The 26,161-nt window shown below is 36.7% G+C and overlaps 1 protein-coding gene across 1 annotated transcript in view; it reads right to left on the reverse strand.

The window, feature by feature from the left end:
* Positions 1-26,161, reverse strand: part of LOC121420277 (dyslexia-associated protein KIAA0319-like protein) — a 68,004-nt gene that overhangs the window by 33,064 nt on the left and 8,779 nt on the right. Inside the window, 5 exon segments of the mRNA XM_041614855.1 lie at positions 6,527-6,553; positions 10,893-11,039; positions 12,177-12,338; positions 16,012-16,284; positions 16,730-17,139. Coding sequence (XP_041470789.1) covers positions 6,527-6,553; positions 10,893-11,039; positions 12,177-12,338; positions 16,012-16,284; positions 16,730-16,928 — 808 coding nt within the window. The 5' untranslated portion in view covers positions 16,929-17,139.

Genomic DNA, 26,161 nt, shown 5'->3' on the forward strand with positions numbered 1-26,161 from the left:
TTTGGGGGATATAATCATGCTTCGATGTCGAAATATACAAACAACGTCCATTTTCCAAGATGGCCGCCATATACGAACATGCATTATATTGTTTATTTCCTGCATAGGGTTCCTATAGAATTTTGAAAACATGGAATATACTGGTTTTAGGGGATGGAGAGTCCAAATCTGAGGTTTATTTGGGGATTTAACCATGCTTCGATATCAAAATATACAAGTAGCGGCCATATTTGAAGATGGCCGCCATATACGTACATGCATTATATTGTTTATTTCCTGTATAGGGTACCTAGAATTTTCAAAACATGGAATATACTGATTTTAGGGGATGGAGAGTCCAAATCTAAGGTTTGTTTGGGGATATGACCATGCTTTGATGTCGAAACATACTTGTAAATATTCCTCATCGCCATTCTGGGCAAGGAGATTTTTTTACTTAACTGCTCCCGATGTGTAATTATGATTCAGCCACAAAATTACTAGCAGGGTCCCGACCTTTGCAGGCCCTGGTGGAAACTTGGCTCAACATTCTCCTTTTCCCACTTTAATATCCAATTCAGCTAAAGAAGCGCTAAGGTTCTGTCAGGAGGCCCCACTTTGCGATCTGTTGACCATCAGCCTTTTGACATTGCACCACTCTTTTCCATGGCATGCCAACCTCATACTTCCTTGTCCTGGATAACACTCTGTAGGTATCATCTTGATGCAGGTGTCACCTTAAGTTGTCTGTTTTTGCTGGCCATTCAGCAGCGGGGTCAATATCCCAGGACTTCAGATTTTCCACCGGCTGAGAGACATCATGTTAGGGGCTGTGTGGTGATTGCTTGCTCTGTCTGTGCTCATTACATAGTTCCTCAATTAACAAAGAAGTTCGAGAGGTAAAGATATCTTGCCTACATAAAGGAATCAGTTGAGTGCTAGATATGGTAAGCCGTTGTGTTTAGGCTACTGTCTGGAAAAGAGCTACAGGAGAACGCTTCATGCTCTTCATAGTGCAATACAGCCTGATGATACCAAGTAATTGACTAGATAAACAGTTTGGGTGTTTTTCATTATTGGTGTTGAAAGTCCTAAGAAATAATTCAGGGCTGCAGTCGATAGGAATCAGTGTTGCTGACGTAATGATGCTATACGTGAACTGAGTAAACTAGAGCTTTCAATTGGCTCATTGCTAGTGGCCAAATCAGAGATGTTTTCAGTGGTCCCGTAAATGGAGATTAATATTGAAACATGATTTTTCCTTTTTTTTTCGCAAATGAAGACAGTCAGTTGTTTCAAGCATTTTCTTTCAGCATACAAGTCTAATCCTGTTTCGACAACAGTGTCTGTGCAATGCATATGTAATATTTAACTGTATAGTTGCAGTGATATGCAAAATAATCAAGCATTTGAAACTAAATTTATTTTACAGCAAATTTGGCAATGTGGTAATCACTTCAGGAGGATTAAAAGATTGTTTTGTCAAGGTCAAGCCATTACTTCAGAAGAGTATAAACAGCCCACCTCTTCCCATATACTTTAGGTTACTCTAAGTTATCTTAAGGAGTAATTATATTGCATCATCACAGTGATATATGTAAAAACCATACAACCATCAAAATAGTCATTCAAGAGATATAATTTGGAAATGATTCAGATGATTAATATGCCTCATCATACATGTAGCGATAACAACTAAGATATCCTACTTTTTGCACTTAATCTTGATATTTCAATTACTGCCTCATTCAATTGAAGTCTAAATATTGTTCATTATCCTAATCCTTCCACCTAGTCCAAAAAGAAAAAAGAAAATGACTGATAAATAAGGAATCTGCTTGTATATAATTACGGTAGGCCTACTGTAATACTTGTTCTATGGTGGCCATCTTCTTCATGTATTTGTACATTTTGACATCAACGCATGGTCCTATCCTCAAAATAACCACAGATTTTTACTCTCTGGCCCCTAAAACTATTATATTCCATGTTTTGAAAATTATAGGTTCGTAAGTAAACGAAATAGTGCATATTCCAAGGCGGAAATCTTGGAAAATGGCCGCTATTTATATTTTGAGAGCAAAACATGATCACATTCCTTAAACACCATCAGGTTTGGATTTTCCATCCCCCGAAATCTTCATATTCCAAGGCTTGAAAATTGCACGTATGCTAAAGTAAGTGAACAATATAATGCATGTTCTATGGCAGCCATCTTGGAAAATGGCCGCTATTTGTATGTTTCGAAACCAAAGCATAGCCATATCCCCAAACAAACCTCAGATTTGGACTCTCCACCCCCTAAAACCAGTATATTCCATGTTTTGAGAATTCTAGGTACCCTACAGGAAATAAACAACATAATGCATGTTATATGGCGGCCATCTTGGAAAATGGCCGCTACTTGTATATTTCGACATCGAAGCATGGTTATATCCTCAAATAAACCTCAGATTTTGACTCTCCATCCCCTAAAACCAGTATATTACATGTTTTTGAAAATTCTAAGTACCCTATACAGGAAATAAACAATATAATACATGTTATATGGCGGCCATCTTGGAAAATGGCCGCTACTTGTATATTTCGACATCGAAGCATGGTTATATCCTCAAATAAACCTCAGATTTGGACTCTCCATCCCCTAAAACTAGTATATTACATGTTTTGAAAATTCTAAGTACCCTATACAGGAAATAAACAATATAATACATGTTATATGGCAGCCATCTTGGAAAATGGCCGCTATCTGTATATTTTGACATCAATGCATTGTTTTTTCCCAAAAATAACTTCAGATTTGGATTCTCCGCCCCCTAAAACCTGTAAATCCCAAGTTTCTAAACTTCTAGGTATGCTAAAGTGAGTAAACAGAAAATTCAAGATGGCTGCCGGCGGCCATTTTGGATTTTCGCGTATATCTCAAATTGCTCAATGCTGACAGAGCTCCAGCATGTAGATTCTTCAAAAAGAAGGTCTCACCAGTCAAAATCAGTAAAAAAAAAACTATGACATTCCAATGCAACCTTACCCCCCTTGGCTGCTGGACTATACCGTCTGTAATAAAAAACAAACCACCAGTCACAAACGAAACAAATGCGGAGAGGGGTAATGTCATTGTTTTTACTTCAGTATTCAATAAATTTGTTAAACGATTTTGAACATGTATGTATTACAGATGTATACATACTACAAAGCATTCATCAATGGTTTCTAGATACTAAGCCAGTGATATGCAATTTTAACAAGTGACCACTGAATTTATGTTTATTGGCCAAAAAATAAATGAATTCAATTCAATTCAATTTCTTCAAATCAGTGTACATGTATAGTCACAGCATTCTCAGCAAATAAGCCACTACTCAAATGTACGCTGAAAAAGATAAAATGTGATCCAACATGCAAAGATACATATCATTAGGGAAAAGGGAAGTTTACCCTGACAATTACTTGTCAGTATTAATAGAAGCAGAACAATCAGAGAAATACATTGGTGAAAGTTTTATGAAAATCCCTAAAAAATGGTTTTATGAATTTTAAAAGTTTTAATTCTGTTACGTCAAAGATGAACAGCTCTTTCATACAAGAATGTTGTGTGAAAGGATAAAGAAAGAATAAATACATTGGATCAAAATATTGAACAAAATGAATTTTCATCAAATGTTTACTTTTTTTCTCTCTAAATTTATCACAATAAACTTATCATCAAGATGAACTTCCCCTTAAATTATGTGAATAGTGCAAGCAAGCAAAGGCTAGTATGAACATGAAGCATCATCATTCACTATTGCTAGAAATGAAAGTGACATGTAAATATTATAACATGCATTGTAATGGAATACATGTTATGAATCCAATGCCAGCATTGGCCCATAATTAGAAAAATCATGATGAAGTACTTTAACTTTTATTTGGCATTTATCTATTTTTCTTAAGGTAGGGGGGGCAAGGTGTCAATTAACAATCACTTTAAGGTACTGTCTGAATTTCACCATTAAAGAGAAATGCCAGTAGTTGCAGTAAACACTAATTTCATGAGAAAGTCTGTAAAACCAGGCTTGTCAGAATATCATCGAGGATCTAGATCTGGTACAGTTACATAAACTGAACTTTATGAAATCTTGAAATCTATGCTGAAAAACGTTCACACTGAAGATCACCAACACAGATAGGCACACATGGGACAGTGTATTATTGCTGGAATAAAGACCTGACGGAATTGACCGATTCCGCGCTTATTTTGCTTATTTCTCAGCAATTACATAATTTCTCCCAGAATCCTTTGGCACATATTTTTCATTCATACATACAGACACTTTGGTGGTCATTATATTAGATTCTGTAAAAAGTCATTTTGAAATCGTTACCAAAACTGGAATTTATCTTTAAATTCAAAGTCTACATGCCCATCAACATATCAACTGTCTCCTGTATTTGTTTCTAGATGTATATACATGTACCTTATAGACCATGTTTTAATTAATTAAAACTCACAGAGACAAAGGAAAATAACAATTAATAAAAAAAATCTATGCCTTTTTTTTGGGGGGGGGGACAAGTTCCTGTAATACATTCTAACAGGGGATTCTATATAAGGGAAATAATACAGGTGTCACTACACCAGGGTTTGCTAACATGTACATTCAATCTGAGGTGATGCATTTGCACTTCCATTCCACCCCCCCCCCCTCAATTTTGAGATTCAGAAGTTATTTTTGACTGCTTATAGGTTGATAATCTTGAGATTTAAATCATGAGTCTGTAGATTTAAATCTGGAGATTTAAAGCATGGGTAAGCTAAACCTCTGTCTATGGCAAATCCGATTGGTTTTTATGTTGGCGTGCATGGTTTTCTATAGAGGTTGTGAGAGCATAGAATAGTGCTACAAACTTCCAATACAAAACAAACATCAACTGTGCAAATCATCATTTCCATTAGAAAGTCCAAATAAACACAAATCACGTCAGACTAATATCAAATCCAAAAGTGGAATGCCCCCTGACAGTCTTGTCTGCATTATGCCAGTCAATATAGCAGCAGAGTTGATGTTGTGACACTGAAATATCAAACATCGTATAATTTCAGCTTTCTACCATTTGAATTTAATCAAATTTGCAAATCTTATGGAAAGTGCTGCAAACCCCCAAACTTCCAATGCAGTAAAAGTGCAAATCCTAAGTCTAAAAAAGAAATGAAAAGTTACATCAAACACTCCAGACCAAATTGAAATACTATTAGAATATGAAGAAAAATATACTGTATGAAAAGAAAATTTACATTCTTTTGTCATTCTATTCTCTTCATATGACTCAGACTTAGTACCAGACCTATTGACACATTTCTACAGTTTCACACTACAGACACACTGACACGGTAAATGGATGAGGGGGGGGGGTACCTAAAACAAAGTATCTTTGAATATTCATTCCATATTCATTAAACTTGGATTTCCATTAAAAAAAGGTAATAAGTAAATAAATTTACAATAAAAATAGGAATAAATACACAATAATCATTAATACATTAGTATGTAAATGACAATTACAGCTTACAGGGGGGGAGGGGGTCTACATGTACATGTAGAGGTTAATAGTACATGCAGCGATGGTAGTGTTCACATAAATGTATATTTTGGGACATTTATTAGTATAGGTCTTGATATATCTCTGCATGATTATTTAATCCATGACCGTATGCACCATAGGAGCAGCAGGCAGTTGCACCCCCCAAATCAAATTTAACTTGTCAAAATTCAGGGGTGCAACTGCCCACTGCTCCCTATGGTACACATGCCAAATTTTGAAAGTTAAACTTTAATGAAAATTTCACAAAATTCACCGAGTATACACAAAATCCTTAAATTTCACATTAGTAGAAACAAAAGTGCCTCAAAACAAGCTTGGTCGCTTTTGTTCTATTGCTTTTTAGTTCCAAATTTTTGTATACGTCTCCCCCCCCAAAAAAAAATGTGTATGGCCATGAAAAATTAACACAAATAAAACCCTTGTAAAAACTGAGCATATGTCAAGCATCACACTGGGCTCACATAATTTTCCACTTCTAACGTATACAAGATAAAATGAAAATTTCTCCTGGCACTGGGAGTGTATCTCTGAAGACATTCCAAATGAAAAGGAGAAATGAATATCACATTAATTCTGAACAGTTTTGAAGCTTATAAGAACTACATTTTATAATGAGAAATATGTCAAGAAAACAAGGGACATGAAGAAATTCTTAGGTACATGTACATGTAATTTGAGCAAACATGGGCACACAGTGGCACAGAGCCCAATTCAAAGTCCCATTACAAATTTGCAGCAAAAACAAAGTGATGGATATTCACTTATTTCACTACCACCCATCCCTAACCCCCCCCCCCCCCCACCATCCCATCTCTCTCAGCAAATCATGTACTATGTATTATCCTTCATGCAATGGTGCAAAAGAAGTATAAAGCAAATTCAAAAAAAGGAATCAAAGCAAAGTAGAAAGCACTGATTTTTGTTAAAGTATCATGCGAACACGGACAGTTATCATCATTACCTTCACGCTTTCTTTGAAAATGTGCAGCTAGAATTATGAAACGAGGAAACATATATATAAAGAAACAATACTATAATGATAGTACTGTACACACAGTTCAAGACAAATATATATTGCATACTAAAATGTCTTCAGATACATGTAAGAACATGCCATCATGCGAAACTAACCCAGTATTTCTAAATGATATTTTGGTTTATTTTTTTTCAATGTCTTGTACCAGGTATATACATGTATAATATAACATACAATTTTCAACTCACTGTGCTGGCATTGCAAGAAAAATGTGACTGCAGTAATGTGTGCCAGAAATCTCATCCAAATAAGGGCAATAATCTTTTTTTTAATACAAGAAACAAGAGCTGATCATTTTGAAATGATATTTGAAAGTGCCAAGATGCAAAATGATGACACAAATTCACTGTGAGGGAAAATGTATGGTATGGTACATGGGCTTTTGGTCTTCATAATTATAAATTTTCAACCGATCATAGAATTTTAGTGGGGGGACCATGTGGTATACAGTGTTTTACATATAGCGCCAAAAGTGTATAATTGCTATCCAACCAGTTCTAGTAGACACCAAGTTAAGATACATGTACCAGATAGGAATTTCATAAAGCTGTTCGCATAATACAAGCGCCTTTACAAATTACTGGTGATCCTTTCATAGGCGCCAATTCAACAACAATGAAAATCTAGTGGGTATCATTCACCACAAGGAAGGATCATCAGTCATTTGTACAGTCACGTAAGGTCAAGTCCACCCCAGCAAACTGTTGATTTGAATAAGTAGAGAAAAATCAAACTAGTGGAAAGTCATTTCAAATTTAATAATACTGAAAGTAACCAGAAAAAACCTGCTGATATGATTTTCTTTTGTCTCAAATTAAAGGACAAGTCCACCTTAACAAAAAGTTTATTTGAATAAAAAGAGAAAATTCCAACAAGCATACACTGTAACACTGAAAATTCCATTACGAAAATTTCCCGTTTGATTCTCGACCGCACTTCGGACTGCAAACTGCGGTCGGATACCCCGTTTTTCGTTTGGAAACTCTCAAACAACATTTCCAACCCCGATAAACCCATCTTGGCCAGGTAATCCCCTTGTCTCAATTTCACCACAGGCCAGCCAAACGAGCATTGAGCCAAGGACGAAATGATAAACAACAGCTGTGCTATTACGTAAGACTTGTCTGCCTGTAGAAGGATCTTCGGAATGAAATTATTGTATTCGATATCAATCACGTTTTCAAAGGCATATTACATTCAGACATCCAATACTAGTCCATTTTCAATTTCGAACGAAGAAAATCGACCTCGAAATAAGGAAAGTAAGCGGAATAAAAATTACGGTATGCTTAGCATGCAAGGACCGCGATGCATCCCATATAGTTTCTGTCCGTCCAGCAAGAAAATATGGGATGCATGCCGTTCACTCACGCAATGATACAGTCTTAACGAAAGAAAGGAAGGGAGGAAGGAAGAGAGAGAGAGAGAAAGAAAGAAAGAAAGAAAGAAAGAAAAAGAAAGAAAGGAAGAAAGAGTTTCTATCAACGCGTGTATACATGGAACTCCATGCACTCACCAGAACTACACACATTGCAATCCATCGTGTGTGGCCCCCTGCTGTGACCGTTGATGCAGGGGTGTATTATCTTCGGACTGAGGTCAAGAAACAGGTGTTTCTATACTTAAATTTCATGCTTGAGGGCAATAGGGTTTGTAGTACTGGGAGAAGAGATTTGATGATAAGGGAAACTGGGGTATACTGCTCTTAAATGCAAGATTTTCGTCATGCCATCATATCGGATGCAAAATAAGAAAGTTATGGCATTTTAAAGTATCGCTTATATTTCACAAAACAGTGATATGCACAACTCAGTGACATGCCAATGAGTCAGTCGATGATGTCCATCACTCACTATTTCTTTTGTTTTTTATTGTTTGAATTGTACAATATTTCATTTTTTACAGATTTGACCATTGGAACCGACTTGACTGAACCATATAGTATTAACCAATGCTAATTCCACATGTTCAGAGAGCAATAAATCTGTGTTTCACTTGACAATGAGGAGAAAGTTAGAATATTTCATACCTCATATAATAAAATACAAAAGAAATAGTGAGTGGATGACATCAGTCTACTCATTTGCACACCGACCAGGATGTGCATATAACTGTTTTGTGAAGGTAAGCGAAACTTTAAAATTTCATAACTTTCTTATTCTACATCCGATTCTGATGAAATTTTCAGTGTTACGCTTGTTGGATTTTTCTCTTTTTATTAGTGCTGTTGTCGATAGGCCTCATATCGACATTGATGTCGACATACGAAGGATTTTCAATGTTTCCGACATGTCGACAAGCACGCACCCACATCGACATGCAAACATTAAATAAAAAGGGGTCTAGCCTAAAGTCACGAGTATAAAGCTTAGCTGAAAAGTTGGAAGCTTTTATCCACAGTAAGTGGCGCGATTAAAAGGTTTATTCAGCTATAAAGCGGCACATTAAATGAAAAAAGAATACCGGCGAGCTGCGCGGCAGCAGAAATACGTCAGTGCCTGAGTGTGGGCCGGCCTGCCCGATCAAGCTGCCGCGCCCCTGGACGATCGCGAGCGTAGCGTAGCCGTAGTAGCATTCACCGTACCCATCCATATGTACCCATTGCTATTCACCGTGCTTGATAATACGTTGCTCCTCAATGCATTACTTTTCACATAAACGTTTTTGTCAAAGTTGTGACCGCCGCAATTGAGCGCTTAATTCAAATCACGAAGTCACAGAAAACTTCCCTTCCTTCGTTTGGAGATCGTTGCACGGATCGCCGCGGAAGTGATACTGAAATTATCGGTCAATTTCTATTATTTTTTACTGTCAATTTGAGGAGCTTGCATTTGCAGCACATGTGTACCAGCGTATAATACGCAATGATCACTATTGTAATTGGTGATTCTCAAATTGGCTCTGAGTGTTATTGCGCAATGCTTTCGAGACCGGATCGTGGTACAAAACTTGATTCTCCAGAAAAAGATGTGGATTAAATCGATGATTTTGAAAGTGAATTCACTCTAGCTTAGTGAAAATATGTTTTCCCGAACTGAGCCTGTATTATATAGATCTAGATCTAGTGTGGGGATATTCTTCGTGTCAAGGTGAATACGTTTGATTGAGAGTGTTATGTTCCACGATCGAATGATTTTTTTTGTTAGGGAGCCTAGGCTAAATTACGGTCCCTTTTTCATGTCGACATTGTCGATGTCGGGATTAATTTTTAAGCAACATGTTGACATGGATTTTTGTTCCTGACAACAGCACTACTTTTTATTCAAATCAATTTTTTGTCTGGGTGGACTTGTCCTTTAAAAACAACAGCTTTATGAAACACCCACCTGGTATTCAGATAGTCAGATTGACACCTTTTCTCATATTTTATCTCATGATCATTTTGTCTATCACTTGACTTGTGTCCCGTTATTACATTATTACATAATAACAAATTTGCAATATCAGTTTAAAGCTACTGAAATCCGCTGATCTCATTGGCTGATAGTAAATTTATCATAGAAATCGGGTTATCATAACAAGTCTTTATGAAACGGGACGTAGGTGAGTATGAAAAAACTAGCAGAGCCTATTAAACTAGAAGCGGTAACTGGGTGATTTCAAGTTCAGTGTTGACCTTTTGGTGTTGGTGTTAATAGGTCAATATTTACATGGGCATGACACCAAACATAAAATGAAGATAGTCCTGAAAAGTCACTTACTACATGTATGTGTTGAGCTGTCAATATTGTGATATCTGGATTATTTGTGTTAACTCAGAATAGGTATTGAGAAATGCAATCCAAATTGCGCTTCCAACACCGACAAAGGACTTGAAATCACCCAATGGAATATGTAACAATAAGGCCAAATAGTTTTGAGACAAAATTATCATTGATCAGACTGTGTGGGAAGAAACCAAATATGCATTGCATTGGACAAATTGGGATAAATTATCAAAGTGGCCAATCACCAAAGTTTGTAAACTTGGGAAGCATTTCAACATATTTCATCCAAAAAGTTATCAGATCCAACAACTTTCCTCGGCTTAAATGACTGAGAAACATTGCTACATGGTAACTGTCAGATAAAACAGACGTTGTTGGATAAAACATTGGACAATGCTATTACAAACAACATGTGCTTTATCCGAGTTACCATAGTAACAGTGCTTCTCAGTCAATCAAAACCAAGGAGAGTTGTCGGATCTGACGACTCTTCGGATGAAAAATACTGATGACATGCTACCTAGGTTTACATTTTGGAATATTTGAAGGTGTGGCCTGCGGGTATACCAAAGGCGTATCCGTACCTGATGCACATATGCCATTGTCGTAAAGATCAAGTCCAAAGCAGAATTCTCCTTGTTCGCAATCACCATCACTGTAACAGAGCTTGAGATTGCCAAGGTCCTCTGGCTGAGGTGGAGAGGTCTGTGATCTGCTGTCGAGTCCAGTATCTAGGTACATGTAGATAAAACAAATAATTTGGTTGATCCTGTTCATATACACTGCATCCCACAAAAAAATAAACCTATTTTTAGAGATAGATTTCACAATAAATTATTTAATATGTGTTACTATAAATTTGACACTTATAAGAAGGAAGTCTCTACTTTAATTTAAGAAAAACCAAAACAAGGTAAAAGCAATTTTGTGTCTCGCCCACTCATGAAAATAACCAGAAATATCGTGATTTGCGAGGGCAAGCAACAGAATTGTATAGAAACTTCATTGTGAAATGATTGGGATGGAATAACACTTGTCATAAGAGCCTTGCACGTAAACTTTAATGTTGACCTGAAAATGACCTTCGACCTTACCATGTGATCTCCCACTGCAGCATACCATGCAGGTCCTTAAAGTCCATCCACCATCCAAGTTTGGTTGAAAAGTGACTTACGGTTGCAGAGTTAGTTGTCATAAGAGTCTTGCATCTACCATGTGACCTCCGACTACAGCATAACATGCAGGTCCCTCAAGTCCATATACCATCCAAGTTTGGTTGAAAAGTGACTTACTGTTGCAGAGTTAGGTGTCTTCTATAGAGTCTTGCATGTAAACTTTAACGTTGACCTGAAAATGACCTTTGACCTTACCATGTGACCTCGGGCTACAGCATAACATGCAGGTCCCCCAAGTCCATCTACCATCCAAGTTTGGTTGAAAAGTGACTTACGGCGCAGAGTTAGGTGTCATTAGATTTGTGACAGACGGACGACATTTGGATCCCTAAGTCTCGCCTTCACCTCTGGTGGGCGAGACAATCATATCAGCAAGTCATTTTTCTGGTTATTTGCAATAATATTAAATTTGAAATGACTTTCCACAGGAAGCTACTAAAAAAATCACATAATATCATACTTGATTACTGTACATAGGTTTTAAAAGTGAAAGTTGATCAGAAGTCTCTAAAAGGCACATAACAATGCAGCATAATCAGCCTGTTTTTTTTTTAAATAGCAGAGAAGCTATTCTGCATACTGCCCATAAAGGAATAAATTCCTGCCAGGCATCCATTTTATACCTCACCTGGGTTGAGTGCAGCACAATACAGATAAATGTCTTGCATATTTGGAGGCTTGAGTATTACTTACATGTACTTTCATCATAGACACATTCCCCGTACAAATCTCTAGAGAAGCCGGCCTGGCACTGGCAGGTATTCCATTCGTACGTCGGGTCTCTCCGACACACTTCATTGTATTGGCAGTCATTGAATCCTGGAATACACTGCCCACTGGATGTTGTTTCATGATCTAGTTTGACAAGAAAACAAATACGTCAGAACAGGGAACCTGGTTTACCTATTCTTAAGAAGCAAAGATAATGGTGATGGTGATTTAAACAGTGATGATGATGTTGATGATTATGGTGGTGGTGATGATGATGATGATGATGATGATCACGCTGATCATGATAATGGTGATTATGAAATTAATCATCATGATCATGATAATGGTGATTGGGATGATCATGATGATATTGAAAGTGGTGATGACGATGATGATGGTGACGATGATGATGGTGATGATGATGATAATGATGATCATGATCATGGTGACAATCATGACGATGATGGTGATGATGATCATTGATCATTTTCATGATAGTGAAAGGGAGTTTACAATGATGCTTTATACTGCAAGTGCAAATCAAATTTTACATCATAGTAAAGAATACATCCTGTTCATCGAAGCATAAACATGCCATACAAATATGGTATCGATTTACTTGGGATAATATACTATTTCAGATCATGTATATTTCTCCATAAATTAGTGAATTGTGAGGTGTACAAGTTTTTTTTCGTCTCACAAGATATGTGTAATACTATACTAATATGCACAATTTCATAACAAAATGCACTGTTTAACAGGTGTGCAATATACATGCAACATACAGGAAATCTCAGCATATTTCACCTTTCAGTGTTAATTATGATAATGGTTCTTCAAAAGAAAATATCAAAAAGTATTGATCATGTGTCAAAAATATTGATCAAATGTAGTACATGAGCATTAGGCCTACATGAATTAAAATGTTCAAAGAAATATGGTGGCCACAGTTCACTATTAATTGGTAGGAATGCATTATAATAAACCAATGAGGTATCAGAAATATACACACTTGGTATTAATACTGCAAGAATATATTTCTACCATTCCTAGATTGCAATTTACCATTTTGTTACAGGAAATAATGTAATTTGTTATTAATTTCATTTTCATCTATTCTAAATTCTCACTCAATCATGAATGTTGATGAGACTTTAAAAATCAAGTCCATTCCAGAAAAATGTTGATTTGAATCAAATTAGAGAAAAATCAAACTAGCATAATGCGGAAAATTTCATCTAAATCAGATTTTTATATAAAAGAAAGTTATGACATGTTTTACTTATTTTACACAAAACAGCGATATTCACAACTCAGTGACATGCAAATGAACAGAGGATGATGTTCCTCACTCACTATTCTGGGGGTTTTTATTGTTCGAATTACACAAAATATATTTTTTTAAACAGATTTGACAATAAAGGACTACCTTGATTGAACTATATTGAACAATGCCGATTCCACATGTTCAGGGAGGAATTAATCGTTGTTTCACTTGACAATGAGAAAGTTAGAATATTTCACACAATACAAATACAAAAGCAATAGTGAGTGGATGATGTCATCAGTCTCATTTGCATATTGACCAGGATGTGCATAACTGTTCTGAGACATTAAACAAAACTTTGAAATGTCATAACTTTCTCCTTTAAAATCTGATTTTTATGAAATTTTCAGTGTTATGCTTGTTGTCTTGGATTTTTTGCGTTTTATTCAAATCAACTTTTTGTAGGGGTGGACTTGTCCTTAAAGTATGCTACAGGTGCATGTACATACATGTCAGGTATGTTTTAGGGTTCAGTTCGATATAAATGTAGACACAAATTTATGTTCAGTGCATGTTCATGAATGTTATACACATACCGACCTACATTACATTTACTGTACAGTATGTACAAGAAGGATTCTAATCACTAGGGCACAGGTATAGATTGATTGAAAGCTATCAATCTGTATCAAATATTACGAAGTACATAATCGTGGTAGACCAATGTTTGGGGATATCATATTACATGGAACATATGGCCACCTCTCTCTCTCTGTATCTCTGTCTTTCTACATGAAATTCACACATTCGTCTTTCTCACACCATGGATACATGTAGGTCCATGCTCATACTCTGTTTTTTTTTTCTTTTCTCTTCCTCTCTCTCTCTGTCTTTCTCTCTGTATCTCAAATTCTATCTCTATCTCTCTCTCCTCTCACACAGCTGTGCTCGATCTCAGGTTTTAGGGACTCCAGCTGTCTGCGCACACAGAGTGTGGGATTGCAAATTAAACTCAAGAGTGCTGGTACAGGTACATTGTACAGTGCACATGTGGGCATAATACAGTCCGATGATTTCAATCTGTTATCAAAATGTCTGAATCAATGTAAATAAAACAGATTTTGCTTGATAATTATCTTGATCAAATATGATTTGGCATCCTGCTAATCTTGCTAAAACACAAGAAAATTTACATTTTTGTTATTTGATCCCATCCCATCCTGTTCCATACATGTAGCTGTACATCTCATATTAATCAAACAATGCATATTGCCCTTTTAATGACCAGTGTCTTTTCTTCGTTTTCCTAAATAATTTGGTCTGCAAAACCACCATAAGCCTACACCACAACATGAACACTGTGACTGTGAACACATGCCAATGATAAATTGTCTACTTGCTAAAGCTCTTATGAATACAAGTAGACCAGGGAATTGAAATGAGCTGATATGTTGACAAAGAGCTCAAAAGTTTTGTGTACAACATGCTTGGAAAAAAAATTACAGAAAACTTGTTAACAGTTTCATGACAAAATGCTATATCATGAAAAACTTCAAATTACTAAAATACATGCACATTAATTTTTCTTTCAATCTCGTCAGAGTGATCAGGGCTCGACACTAACATTTTTTCCTGGGGGTCTGGCCAGACGCAAAGATTTTGTACAAACTTTCGAGAAATTAAATTCTGGGCACCTGGAAAACATTTCCATTATGAGATCATGAAAGCATTAAAAATTAACTTCAAACAATCAACAATCATGCACCCACATTACCCTGATGTACAGAGAAATCATGTTTCCATATTAAGTTTTAATTAAATCAGCAATAAGTTTCGATATTTCACCTAAAACAATCTTAAAACATATTTGGAACAATTGTGTTGGCGACTTTATCTCCATTTTGTTTCCCCTTCTGACTTTATCCATAAGATAATACATTTCTACAAAGGTAGTACTGTATGAGTTCATTGTGGAAGATATCAAAGTCCTCAGTTTGCTGAAAATCTCAAAGGGCATATTCTGTTTCAAAAGGCCCTGTCACATGGTTCCGTGCAAGCCTTACAGGTGATTGCCCGCAACTCACCCGCAACAAAATTTTGAGTATGTTTAAAACTTTTCTATGTGCATATCAGACTTACATGTACTTCTGCGGGCAACTTTGTGTGAGATGCAAGCGAGATACTGCCAATGCTGGCAACCTGCATGACTTGTGACAAGCAGGTTGCCATGAAAGTCACCCTCAAGTCACATGCAATGCTTGCACGGAACGTTGTGAAAAGCTTGAAATTATTTTATAAAATGTTCCATGGGAGGAATCACAAATTAATTTGTGGAATTTTGGCTAGCCGATTCAGGCACCAAGATTTCTTCTTTTCCATTTTTCCAGTGCAACAGAGATCTGATCTGGGCGCTAATGGGTCCCAGGCGGCTAATAATGTCAAGTCTTGTATACATGTATTATTAAGGATTGAGAATGAATATCAGCTAGTAATTATTTCATAAATAGTGCTTATAAATTCACATTCCAAAGAAGATAGAAAATTCACCTGATTGGTGGGTAATTTGAACTACCGTCGTGTCGCTCGGCATTTCACGGCTTTCTCCAAACTGGCATGTTTCTTCGCTGAAGCACTGAACAGAATAACAACTGTCGGTCATCATCCACACCATATCACACACTTGTGACTGGCAACAAAATGTAATGCATTCATCCAATGATCTTGAATCTTTTATTAGTTTATAATCATTTAATGTGTGTTCATCACTAGGAACATAGCCCCTCATTTTCTTTCCTGTTATGCACGTCCCATCTATGGAAGCTGTGAAAATACAAATTATAAAAGAAAAAAGGTTGGTTTGGCAAGGAAGTTATGACTTGTTGTGTCATGAACATGGATAATTTTGAATGAATTGTGAATTCTATATTGATCATTTAACTTTAACAGTATAATCGTCAGTAGAAAATAAAACTATTAAATCACAGTGAGACACAATCTTGTGAAAAAATATGTACATACATGTACATGTATTTACATGCATGAATTAAAAGTATACAATATAGAAACATAAATTCTAAAATGCATCTATGGGCACATATCAAAAATTATTCTCTCACAACTTCAAAGTATACCATACATGAAGGAGATATCCAACACCCAATGACTAAAACAAGTTTACTTTATTCATCACCATTCCTTTTGGCAATCAATATCAATATATACATGTACATGTAGAGTATATCTTCAAAACTATTGTGATACTTACCTGGTAATACTGTTAGCACCATCACGAACAGGAGCAATGTCACATTTTGAATCCAGTGTGACCTCCAATTTAAGGTCGAATCAGCAGCCCTTGATGAACCTCTACAACACTTCCTCTTCATACCCTCCTCCATCTTCGGTGGCAAGACGATGATCTGTGATTTACGCAAGCACTGTCCGTCAACAGCTGGAGACTCCATTTCCCAGTCGGCATCGAGTTCCAAGATTAGACTGTGTTAAATCGATGCATTATTAAAAGATTGCTTGATTTGTTTGTCTCCTGTCATTCAGACACCGTTGTTCAAGTCGGTGTGAAGCCGTGCTTCTTGTCTTGTTGTGCTCATGGGCATGAAGGGTTGATTGTGTGTAATATTGGCTGCACGTGAAGGAAGCTACCTCCTTGATCAGACACTGGGAAGGAAAGAAGGGAAAATAATGGGGAGATATCATTAGGAGGGTTGCACAAAAATGGGAATTTATGGAGAGAAAACAGTGTGTGCAAGATATGGGTATTGAACAGCGGGAGGATAGAGAATGAGAGGTAGGGGGAGAGAGATAGTGAGAGAGGGCAGCAGTGGAGGGGGAAAGGAAGGAGAAAGGGTAGGAAAGGGATGGAAAGAGTGCAAGTGAGAGAGGAGAGAAAAAATATAAAGAGGGTATAATAGGAGTGGAGGGGTAATGAATAAAAGGAAGGAGATAGTAAAAGTGAGAGGGTGAAAGTGGAAGAGAGGGAAAGACAGAGAGAGATGGGGCAAGAGTGGAGGGGATAGAAGGAAGGAGACAGGGGTACATGTAGGAGAGGGATGGAGAAAGTGAAAGTGAGAGGGAGAGAGAGAGAGAGACTTAGACCCCGTTCTCATTACACTTTTTAAACCTAGTTTACTGGAAACAGGTTCATGAAACCAGTTTGGCATCTCGCTTTGCTAGTGTTCCCATTTGATCGCCCGAAATAGGTTTTCAAAATCACTTCACGTAAAGCAATCTTGTTGCTATGGGAACGCTCTCAAGTGAGGTGACACATTTTGCGAAACTGCAGCATAGGCATTCTACATACAGTGTGTGGAGTAACTCACTCAAAATTTGCGAAGATCGCTTCTCAAAGAACAGTTGTGTCCTCACGCTAAAACCAGTTTAAAACAAGGCAAAGTGATCTTGAAAACTACTTTGCGAGGTGGTTTTATGAACTGGTTTGGAAGATCGCTTCTTTATAATTCCACAAATTATCTGCAAACTTTTCAAAAGCAATTGTACTGATTCTACACTGTCAGACTCTAAAGGTACTGTACAGGCCTACATGTATGTTCCATACATATGTACTGATCCCCGCTGAAGCCGCCTTACGCAACTGATGTATATGTACTGTACATACACATCTTCCTTCCATTTCACATAAAATAAAAAAGCCTATAAAGAGCATAATAATAGTATTAAGTCAGGCCTGTAACAGGTATAACAAAATAAAATCGCATACAAAAATGTATACATTGTAAGCAATTATTACAAGATCTTTAATGCAGTGCTAATCAGATTGAATTGAATTAATTTATTCTGTTAATGGACATTTGGTGATCACTTGTGATTTAAAAAAAATACAAATAACTACATTTGCATACAAGTAAACAATTATGATGACAATCAATAAAGCCAGTCATTACAGCAAAATGGCATTGTAACATTAATAATTGAATGATCAATGAACTATTTTGTGACATTTATAAACTGAAATACAATGTAATTACAATACAAATATTGAGCAACTGTTGTTGCGGTGTACCAAGGCGTGACTAGTGAGGCCGATGACCCACATTGGCCGTCTGCACCAGCCAGAGTTTTCAAATTAGCGTGATATTTCTGATCCGGCAATTTATCCCGATCTGAACAATATAATAGATTATTTGTAATGGAGACGCAATTATCGCGCTACATGTAGTTCGCTGGAATAATCTTGAGGTTGCAATCCTAAGACAAGTTGGGATTATTTGCAAAATAACGCATTATTTTAAGAATTATTCCGCTAATACACAGGTACAGACGTACTCAGGATGATTCATTCTGGCGTCAGTCCATAATGCATCGATGCCGCGCTAGAGCAGGAATCGCTCTTCTTGCGATGGTGGAGACGGGGTTTCTTGAATCTCGAGATTAATCGTGAAGAGAGCCGATCGGGCTAAAATCTCGAGAACAGCACTGCCTCTAGAGTTAAAAGTTTTTTTTTTGTATTTATATGTACTAGAGTTAAAGTTTCAGGTGACAGTAGGCGGTTTCAAACCGCCTCGATCACAAGAATCCCCGTTAAATTACGGGAACTATTTTCGGCTAAAAAATACCCGTTAATTATTCCTGCATTCACACCGCCCCGAAACACATCCTTCGGGATAAGTTCCCGAAGTTACGAGCATGCGCATTATGGTCTGATAAGCAGGCAAGGCGCGAAATTCAAAATCACTAGCCCAGCAGCCACCCACGCCGCCGCACCCAACGACACGCTGGGCTAAAAGTTCCCGTAATTTGCTTTCACATCGCCAAAATACCTGCGACCTTGGAAAAATCCCCACGAAAGTTCTCGTAATTTCGCCAAGTACCTTCTATTTAGCGGGTATTTTCTTTCGGGGAAATTACGCGTAGTTTGCTTTCACATTACCAAAATACCTGGTATTTTCTGATCGGGGTAAATTTCCCGATCAGAGAATACCTGGAACTGGTGAACTTCGAGGCGGTCTGAAACCACCTTCTATAAGAATTTATTTAACAGGTAGTAAGTATTGGGTCTATTCTTTGTTTACCTCACGACTGGTTTGAAGAGGATTTCATGGGAACAATTCATTTTCAAATATTTAATCTCTGTGACCTTTAAGCCACTGACTCTGTTCATCACCTTTTCGTGATGAAAGAACATTCACAAATCATTCTGCGCCCCTTCAGGCAAAGGCAACAAACAGCAGCAGCATACATGTGTACATATTAAAAGTGAATCTTTTTTTTTTTCATTAAGAAAGAAGTTATACAACCAGGCTAACCTGATTAAAAAGGCCATTAACATACTAGTACATGTACACTGGCGGATCCAGGGGAGGGAGGGGGAGGGCAAAGCCAGCCCATGCCCCCCCCCCCTTCTGAGAGGCACAATTAAACTTTGTATTGTAAAATGCTGTTAAAGCATTTTGCCTGTCAACTTTTTGTGGACGAAAATGTCCTTATTTTTTGTTGATTTTTTTTTTCTTGTCAAATTTTTCCTTGGGGAAAATGTGTCCCCCCCCCCTTTGGAAAATAGTGGATCCGCTCATTACAATTGACATTAGATTATCAGGCCTACATGTACAATATGCTGACCAGTAATAATGTCAAACAATTATTCAAGAGTTTTCAAATGTTGGCCCAATATTTGACATATGCCATTGCATTATCAGATTTTCTTGTATAAATTCCCACCTACATGTACAGTGTAGCTCAAGGTTTGGGTCACCTTGATGCTTCTTCTTGCTGTCCCCATAATTTGTGGCCAGCCAAAACACCAGCAACAACTGCCCAAAGTTATATAGCCTGATCTTGGATTTGGTCCACCAAAAAACAGTGAATGCAATAAATGTAAGCTTTAAAAAAAACCTGCTTAAGGGCAATTCCATACACTATGCCATGCAGGACATTTTGACATGTAGTTTCTTTGCTGAATGCTTGAGCAATAACATTTTCTTCATTGCTCAACTATACACATACATATTTTAACAAGGGCGGATCCAAGATTTTTAAAAAGGGGGGGGGGCACATTTTCCCAAGGAAAAATTTGACAAAAAGCAAAAAAAAAAAGGTTTTCAACAAAAAATAAGGACATTTTGTACACACCAATGTCGTTTTTCTCTATGCTGTATGCTTGAGCAATAAAATTTTGTTTATCGTTGATGATAAAGTTATAGAGGGTGGTCATAAGAAAAAAAAAAGATAACCAACAAAAAAATATTTGATTATGGGTGAATTAAAGGTGAAAATATTGTGTGTCATGCGGAATCAGAAATGGCCTGTACGACACGCAACATTTTCACCCCTTATTCACCCATGGACAAAATATTTTTGTTGGTTGTCATTTTTTCACATGACTACCCCGTAGCACTTTATTATAACCACAAAAAAAATGAAGTTCCTCATTTTTTTGGACAGTAGGTTGAAAGATATTGTGAAAATGGCTAATATTTCAAGCATGGAATCGCCATGAACCACTTGTTTAATGGGCCATTGTTTTATGCAAGCTAAGAGACTCTGGATGGGAAATGAGTATCATGCATTTGGTTAGCTAGCATCAAGTGCATTTTAATTGGTGCTCCAAAATGTCCTCAGCTAAGTAAGACCTCAAGGTGATGTAGGAATGACATTTAATATGGCAAGGGGGGGGGGGATTGGGGATAGTCTGCAGATACAGACCCTGGTTGATCAACAAGTGGGTTGTCACTCAAGACTTACTACACACAAGTCATTATTAAAGGTCAAGTCCACCTCAGAAAAATGTTGATTTGAATCAATAGAGAAAAATCAGACAAGCACAATGCTGAAAATTTCATCAAAATCGGATGCAAAATAAGAAAGTTATGACATTTCAAAGTTTCGCTTATTTTCAACAAAATGGTTATATGAACAAGCCAGTTACATCCAAATGAGAGAGTCGATGATGTCACTCACTCACTATTTCTTTTGTTTTTTATTGTTTGAATTATACAATATTTCAATTTTTACGAATTTGATGATTAGGACCTCCTTGCCTGAAGCACAAAATGTTAAAATAATGGAATTCCACGTGTTCAGGGAGGAATGAAACTTCATTCCACATGACAATGATGAGAAAATAAAAATATTTCATATTTCACATAATAAAATACAAAAGAAATAGTGAGTGAGTGATGTCATCAACTCTCTCATTTTGATGTAACTGGCTCGTTCATATGACTATTTTGTTGAAAATAAGTGAAACTTTAAAATGCCATAACTTTCTTATGTTACAACTTACATCCGATTTTGATGAAATTTTCAGTGTTATGCTTGTTGAATTTTTCTCTTTTAATATTCAAATCAAGTTTTTGTAGGGGTGGACTTGTCCTTTAAACACAGAGAAGGAAGAGGTATCCTTCTGTATTGCAGCCCCCCCCCCCCCCCCGCACCCTGTAACAGCACCAATAATAATCATAACATCTCTAAAAAGGTGCTTGATGTTATAAAGCACAGTTGCCCAAAGTAAAATACATCACCACAAGCAAAGTTCAACTTCAATCAATAAAGAAATCACTGCCTCTCCCAACGTCTGCTTTCACAAAGGGCTTTGATACAAAAGAGATTTCACTGAATAAAGAAAAAAATAAATAACACACCCAGCACTAGATTTAGCTTAAAATTAGAAGTACCTTTATCCAACATAATACTTGTTGAAGTTCATTGGGACTCAAAGAACACACAAGCCATGAAATGTCTTAAATGTCAAAGGATCTCCTCCATAATAACCTGTACTGTTGGTTTTTATTGAAATAAGTTATTGTGCATTACTCACTGTCTGCAAGCAGTTATCCCTTCAACTTTATTTCACGATAAGACTCAAGAGCTATATCAATATTGTTTTCTCATGAATAGCAAACACTTCATACTTACATACATGTAAGAATGTGAATTTTCTTGCTCTATTTCACTTAAATGTATATTTTCTTGAAGCACCATGAGCACCGTAAGGTGGACCTGTGCACTATGAAAGTAGAGCTAAATATAACAGTAGCTCTACTGTTATATTTATTATTCTGCTGCATACAAATGCAGTCAATTACCGTATTTCATAAAGAAAAAAAACATTTAAGTTTGATATTTTTAAAGTTAACCAAACATTAGATTTCCCTTTTTTTATACCTACATGTATATGTAGTTAAACAATGCACTCATTACTAAATGCCATTGATATAAATAGGGATGGCCAAAATTAAGTACCGGTATGAATATTTGGTATATATTTAGTCCTAAGGTTCCAACCTTTTCAAAACAATATTGCATGAAACATTGGGGGGAAAAATGTTAGATTTTCTACATTTTACTTTCAATTCCCTGTTATCCCTGCTCTCAGGAGATTAAAGGTATTGTTTAACTTTGTGAGCAGCCGATTTAAAAAATTCTCAAACCAAGATGAAACATGTGTACAAGTGCATGTATTAGAACTAATAAACCCTGAAAACAACCATTAATGAGAATGATAAGCTAAAACTACAAGGCAAACCCCGATTTTGTAAATAGGCGTCTTATAGACGCCTAAATAGTACACATAAGTGTATGGAATGAAATTAAGATGGTGTTTCCGGTCACTTTATATTTCAATTTTTGAAGCACTAAATAATTATTTTGGAACGCAATTTTTTCTAGGCTTCATTTTTGTAACATATCACAGACACAGGTGACAAGTGTGACCTTCTAGCTCAGATTTTTTTAAAGTCAAACCAATGTTAACCAATCACTTTAATCCTATAGAAATATGAGGTGGTTTCAGACCACCTCGAAGTTCGCCAGTTCCAGGCATTCTCTGATCGGGAAATTTACCCCGATCAGAAAATACCAGGTATTTTGGTAATGTGAAAGCAAACTACGCATAATTTCCCCGAAAGAAAATACCCGCTAAATAGTAGGTACTTGGCGAAATTACGAGAACTTTCGTGGGGATTTTCCCAAGGTCGCAGTCACGCAGGTATTTTGGCAATGTGAAAGCAAATTACGAGAACTTTTAGCCCAGTGTGTCGTTGGGCGCGGCGGCGTGGGTGGCTGCTGGGCTAGTGATTTTGAATCTCGCGCCTTGCCTGCTTATCAGACCATACTGAGCATGCTCGTAACTTCGGAAACTTATTCCGAAGGATGTGTTTCGGGGCGGTGTGAATGCAGGAATAATTAACGGGTATTTTTTAGCCTTAAAAAGTTCTCGTAATTTAACAGGGATTCTTGTGATCGAGGTTTGAAACCGCCTACTGATACAACAAGTAATTTGTCTGGTGATTCATACTGTATCAAACAGGAAGACCAGGGATCAATGGATCAATTAATTTATGGAAAATTATAGCTCTAGTATAAAATATGATTGAAAGATGAGGAAGAACACATTTCAAAAACGCACTTTTGTTGAGTGGTTGAATTTGAATGATTTCAGCATGAGGCTTGGCACCCCTGGCTTTACTATGCACATGCACCTAATGTATGTATGCATATCTGAAAAGCAGGGAAAACTGTGCATTTAATGTAGGTTTGAATTTTTAAGTGCTGAATAAATTTCCACTCTGATCTCTACTGTTTTACAGCCTCATCCCCTGGAGTTCCCTTTTACTTTCCACACCCTTCCCTGAAAATAGCCTGGCTAATACTTGTATTTATAATTTGTTTGAGACTTACCATAAATCAAATATTGTTTTTTCCCCCAAAGAAAGCCTATTTTGAAGATTGGGAGTCTGGGGCATTGAGCACATTTAATATTCTTGGGAAGAGATGTGGAAATATACGTCTAAAAGGTGACTGTATAATAAGTATTATACATGTACATACAAATGCAACCATCTACATGTATGCCAGACACGCAGGTGCACTTTAAGCATCAATGAATGGAACTTACAGTAATATGCGTGTATACCTCTTTCATGAATTCACCCTAAAATAGCTGGATCAAATGGTTATCAGAATAAAAACATTGTATAATTCAGAAATAGTCCATTGTCACTAGGTGGTTTCAAACCGCCTTGATCACAAGAATCCCCGTTAAATTACGAGAACTTTTTAAGGCTAAAAAATACCCGTTAATTATTCCTGCATTCACACCGCCCTGATAAGTTCCCGAAGTTACGAGCATGCGCAGTGTGGTCTGATATGCAGGCAAGGCGCGAGATTCAAAATCACTAGCCCAGCAGCCACCCACGCCGCCGCGCCCAACGACACGCTGGGCTAAAAGTTCCCGTAATTTGCTTTCACATTGCCAAAGTACCTGCGACCTTGGAAAAATCCCCACGAAAGTTCTCGTAATTTCGCCAAGTACCTACTATTTAGCGGGTATTTTCTTTCGGGGAAATTACGCGTAGTTTGCTTTCACATTACCAAAATACCTGGTATTTTCTGATCGGGGTAAATTTCCCGATCAGAGAATACCTGGAACTGGCGAACTTCGAGGCGGTCTGAAACCACCTAATATTACATGTAGTGCAGCTACAAAATACTGCAGATTATCATCAAGGTATTGATGGAGAAGTTCACACTTGTGAAAAATTGGTTATTAAAAGCAGATAAACTATAGTAAAATATCGGTGAAGGTTTGATGAAAATAGATCTATCAATAAATACATGTAGTTACAATACATGGATGACTTTTGAAAAATTTATTTGTGACCTTATACTTTGTAGTTTTTTATATATTATATATTACATCTTATTAATTCATTGTAAGCGCTTTGGCCTAATGGGAAAAGCGCAGTACAAATAAATACTACTAATAATATATATGCGAGCTGCTTTCCCACATCATCACGTACATGTACACGTAATACGATATACTAGGAGCTGCTCATCTGTGATGTCATGTACATGTACAAAACTTCTTGTTCCAAATACAATGAGAGAAAAAAAACCCTAAGAAAAGCAAACAAAGAAAGAGAGAGAGAGAGAATAAAACAGATCCAAAAAGAGGTATTGTTGTGAACCCCTGGATTTTCACATCATCGTCATGCAAGATTAATTTTGGCTTCACTGAATAATGACTGCAAGCCACAACTAAAAAGGAAAGCTTGAAGCAAAATGGATTTAAGCTGCAAAAAATGATCAAGGATGTTCAGTCTAGACAAGTCAAAAAACCATATTGCAAAGCCAAAGGATATACCATCAGATACATGTAATAAAACAACACATTTTATTTATTATTCACATATTGAGGAATCTTCAATTATCTTACTTTCTAATAATTTCTACATCTTTTGTATTCCAATGAATATTTCAACAAATATTTGAATAAATATGTCAGAATAGGATATCAATCATAACAAAATTTTTTTTGCCATCTGAGCATTTGTGGTTTTGAAATCTTGCTTTCATCCCATTCCAAGCCTAATCAGCGAAAAAATAAAATAAAACACGACGCGCACCAACTGGATATTTTCTACTCAACATGACTACACAACTACATTCACAACTTTTTGTTAGAATCTGAACTTTAGTATAAATGTGGTGTTTCAACTACATTGTAAATTCAAGTTCTGATTTATAACCCAATCCAAACCATATCAGACTGACATGTACAATAAAGAGGGGGAAGGGGGGGGGCTTAGTTTGAATTTGAATGGTTGGTTTTACCATGGAGCTATAAAACAGAGCCAGACAGATGGACAGACGGACGGACACCGAGCATGATACAATAATACGTCCCATAGGACAGGCATATAAAAACTGAAGAAAACAA

Source organism: Lytechinus variegatus, chromosome 1 (genome assembly GCF_018143015.1).
Source record: "Lytechinus variegatus isolate NC3 chromosome 1, Lvar_3.0, whole genome shotgun sequence".
NCBI lineage: Eukaryota > Metazoa > Echinodermata > Echinoidea > Temnopleuroida > Toxopneustidae > Lytechinus > Lytechinus variegatus.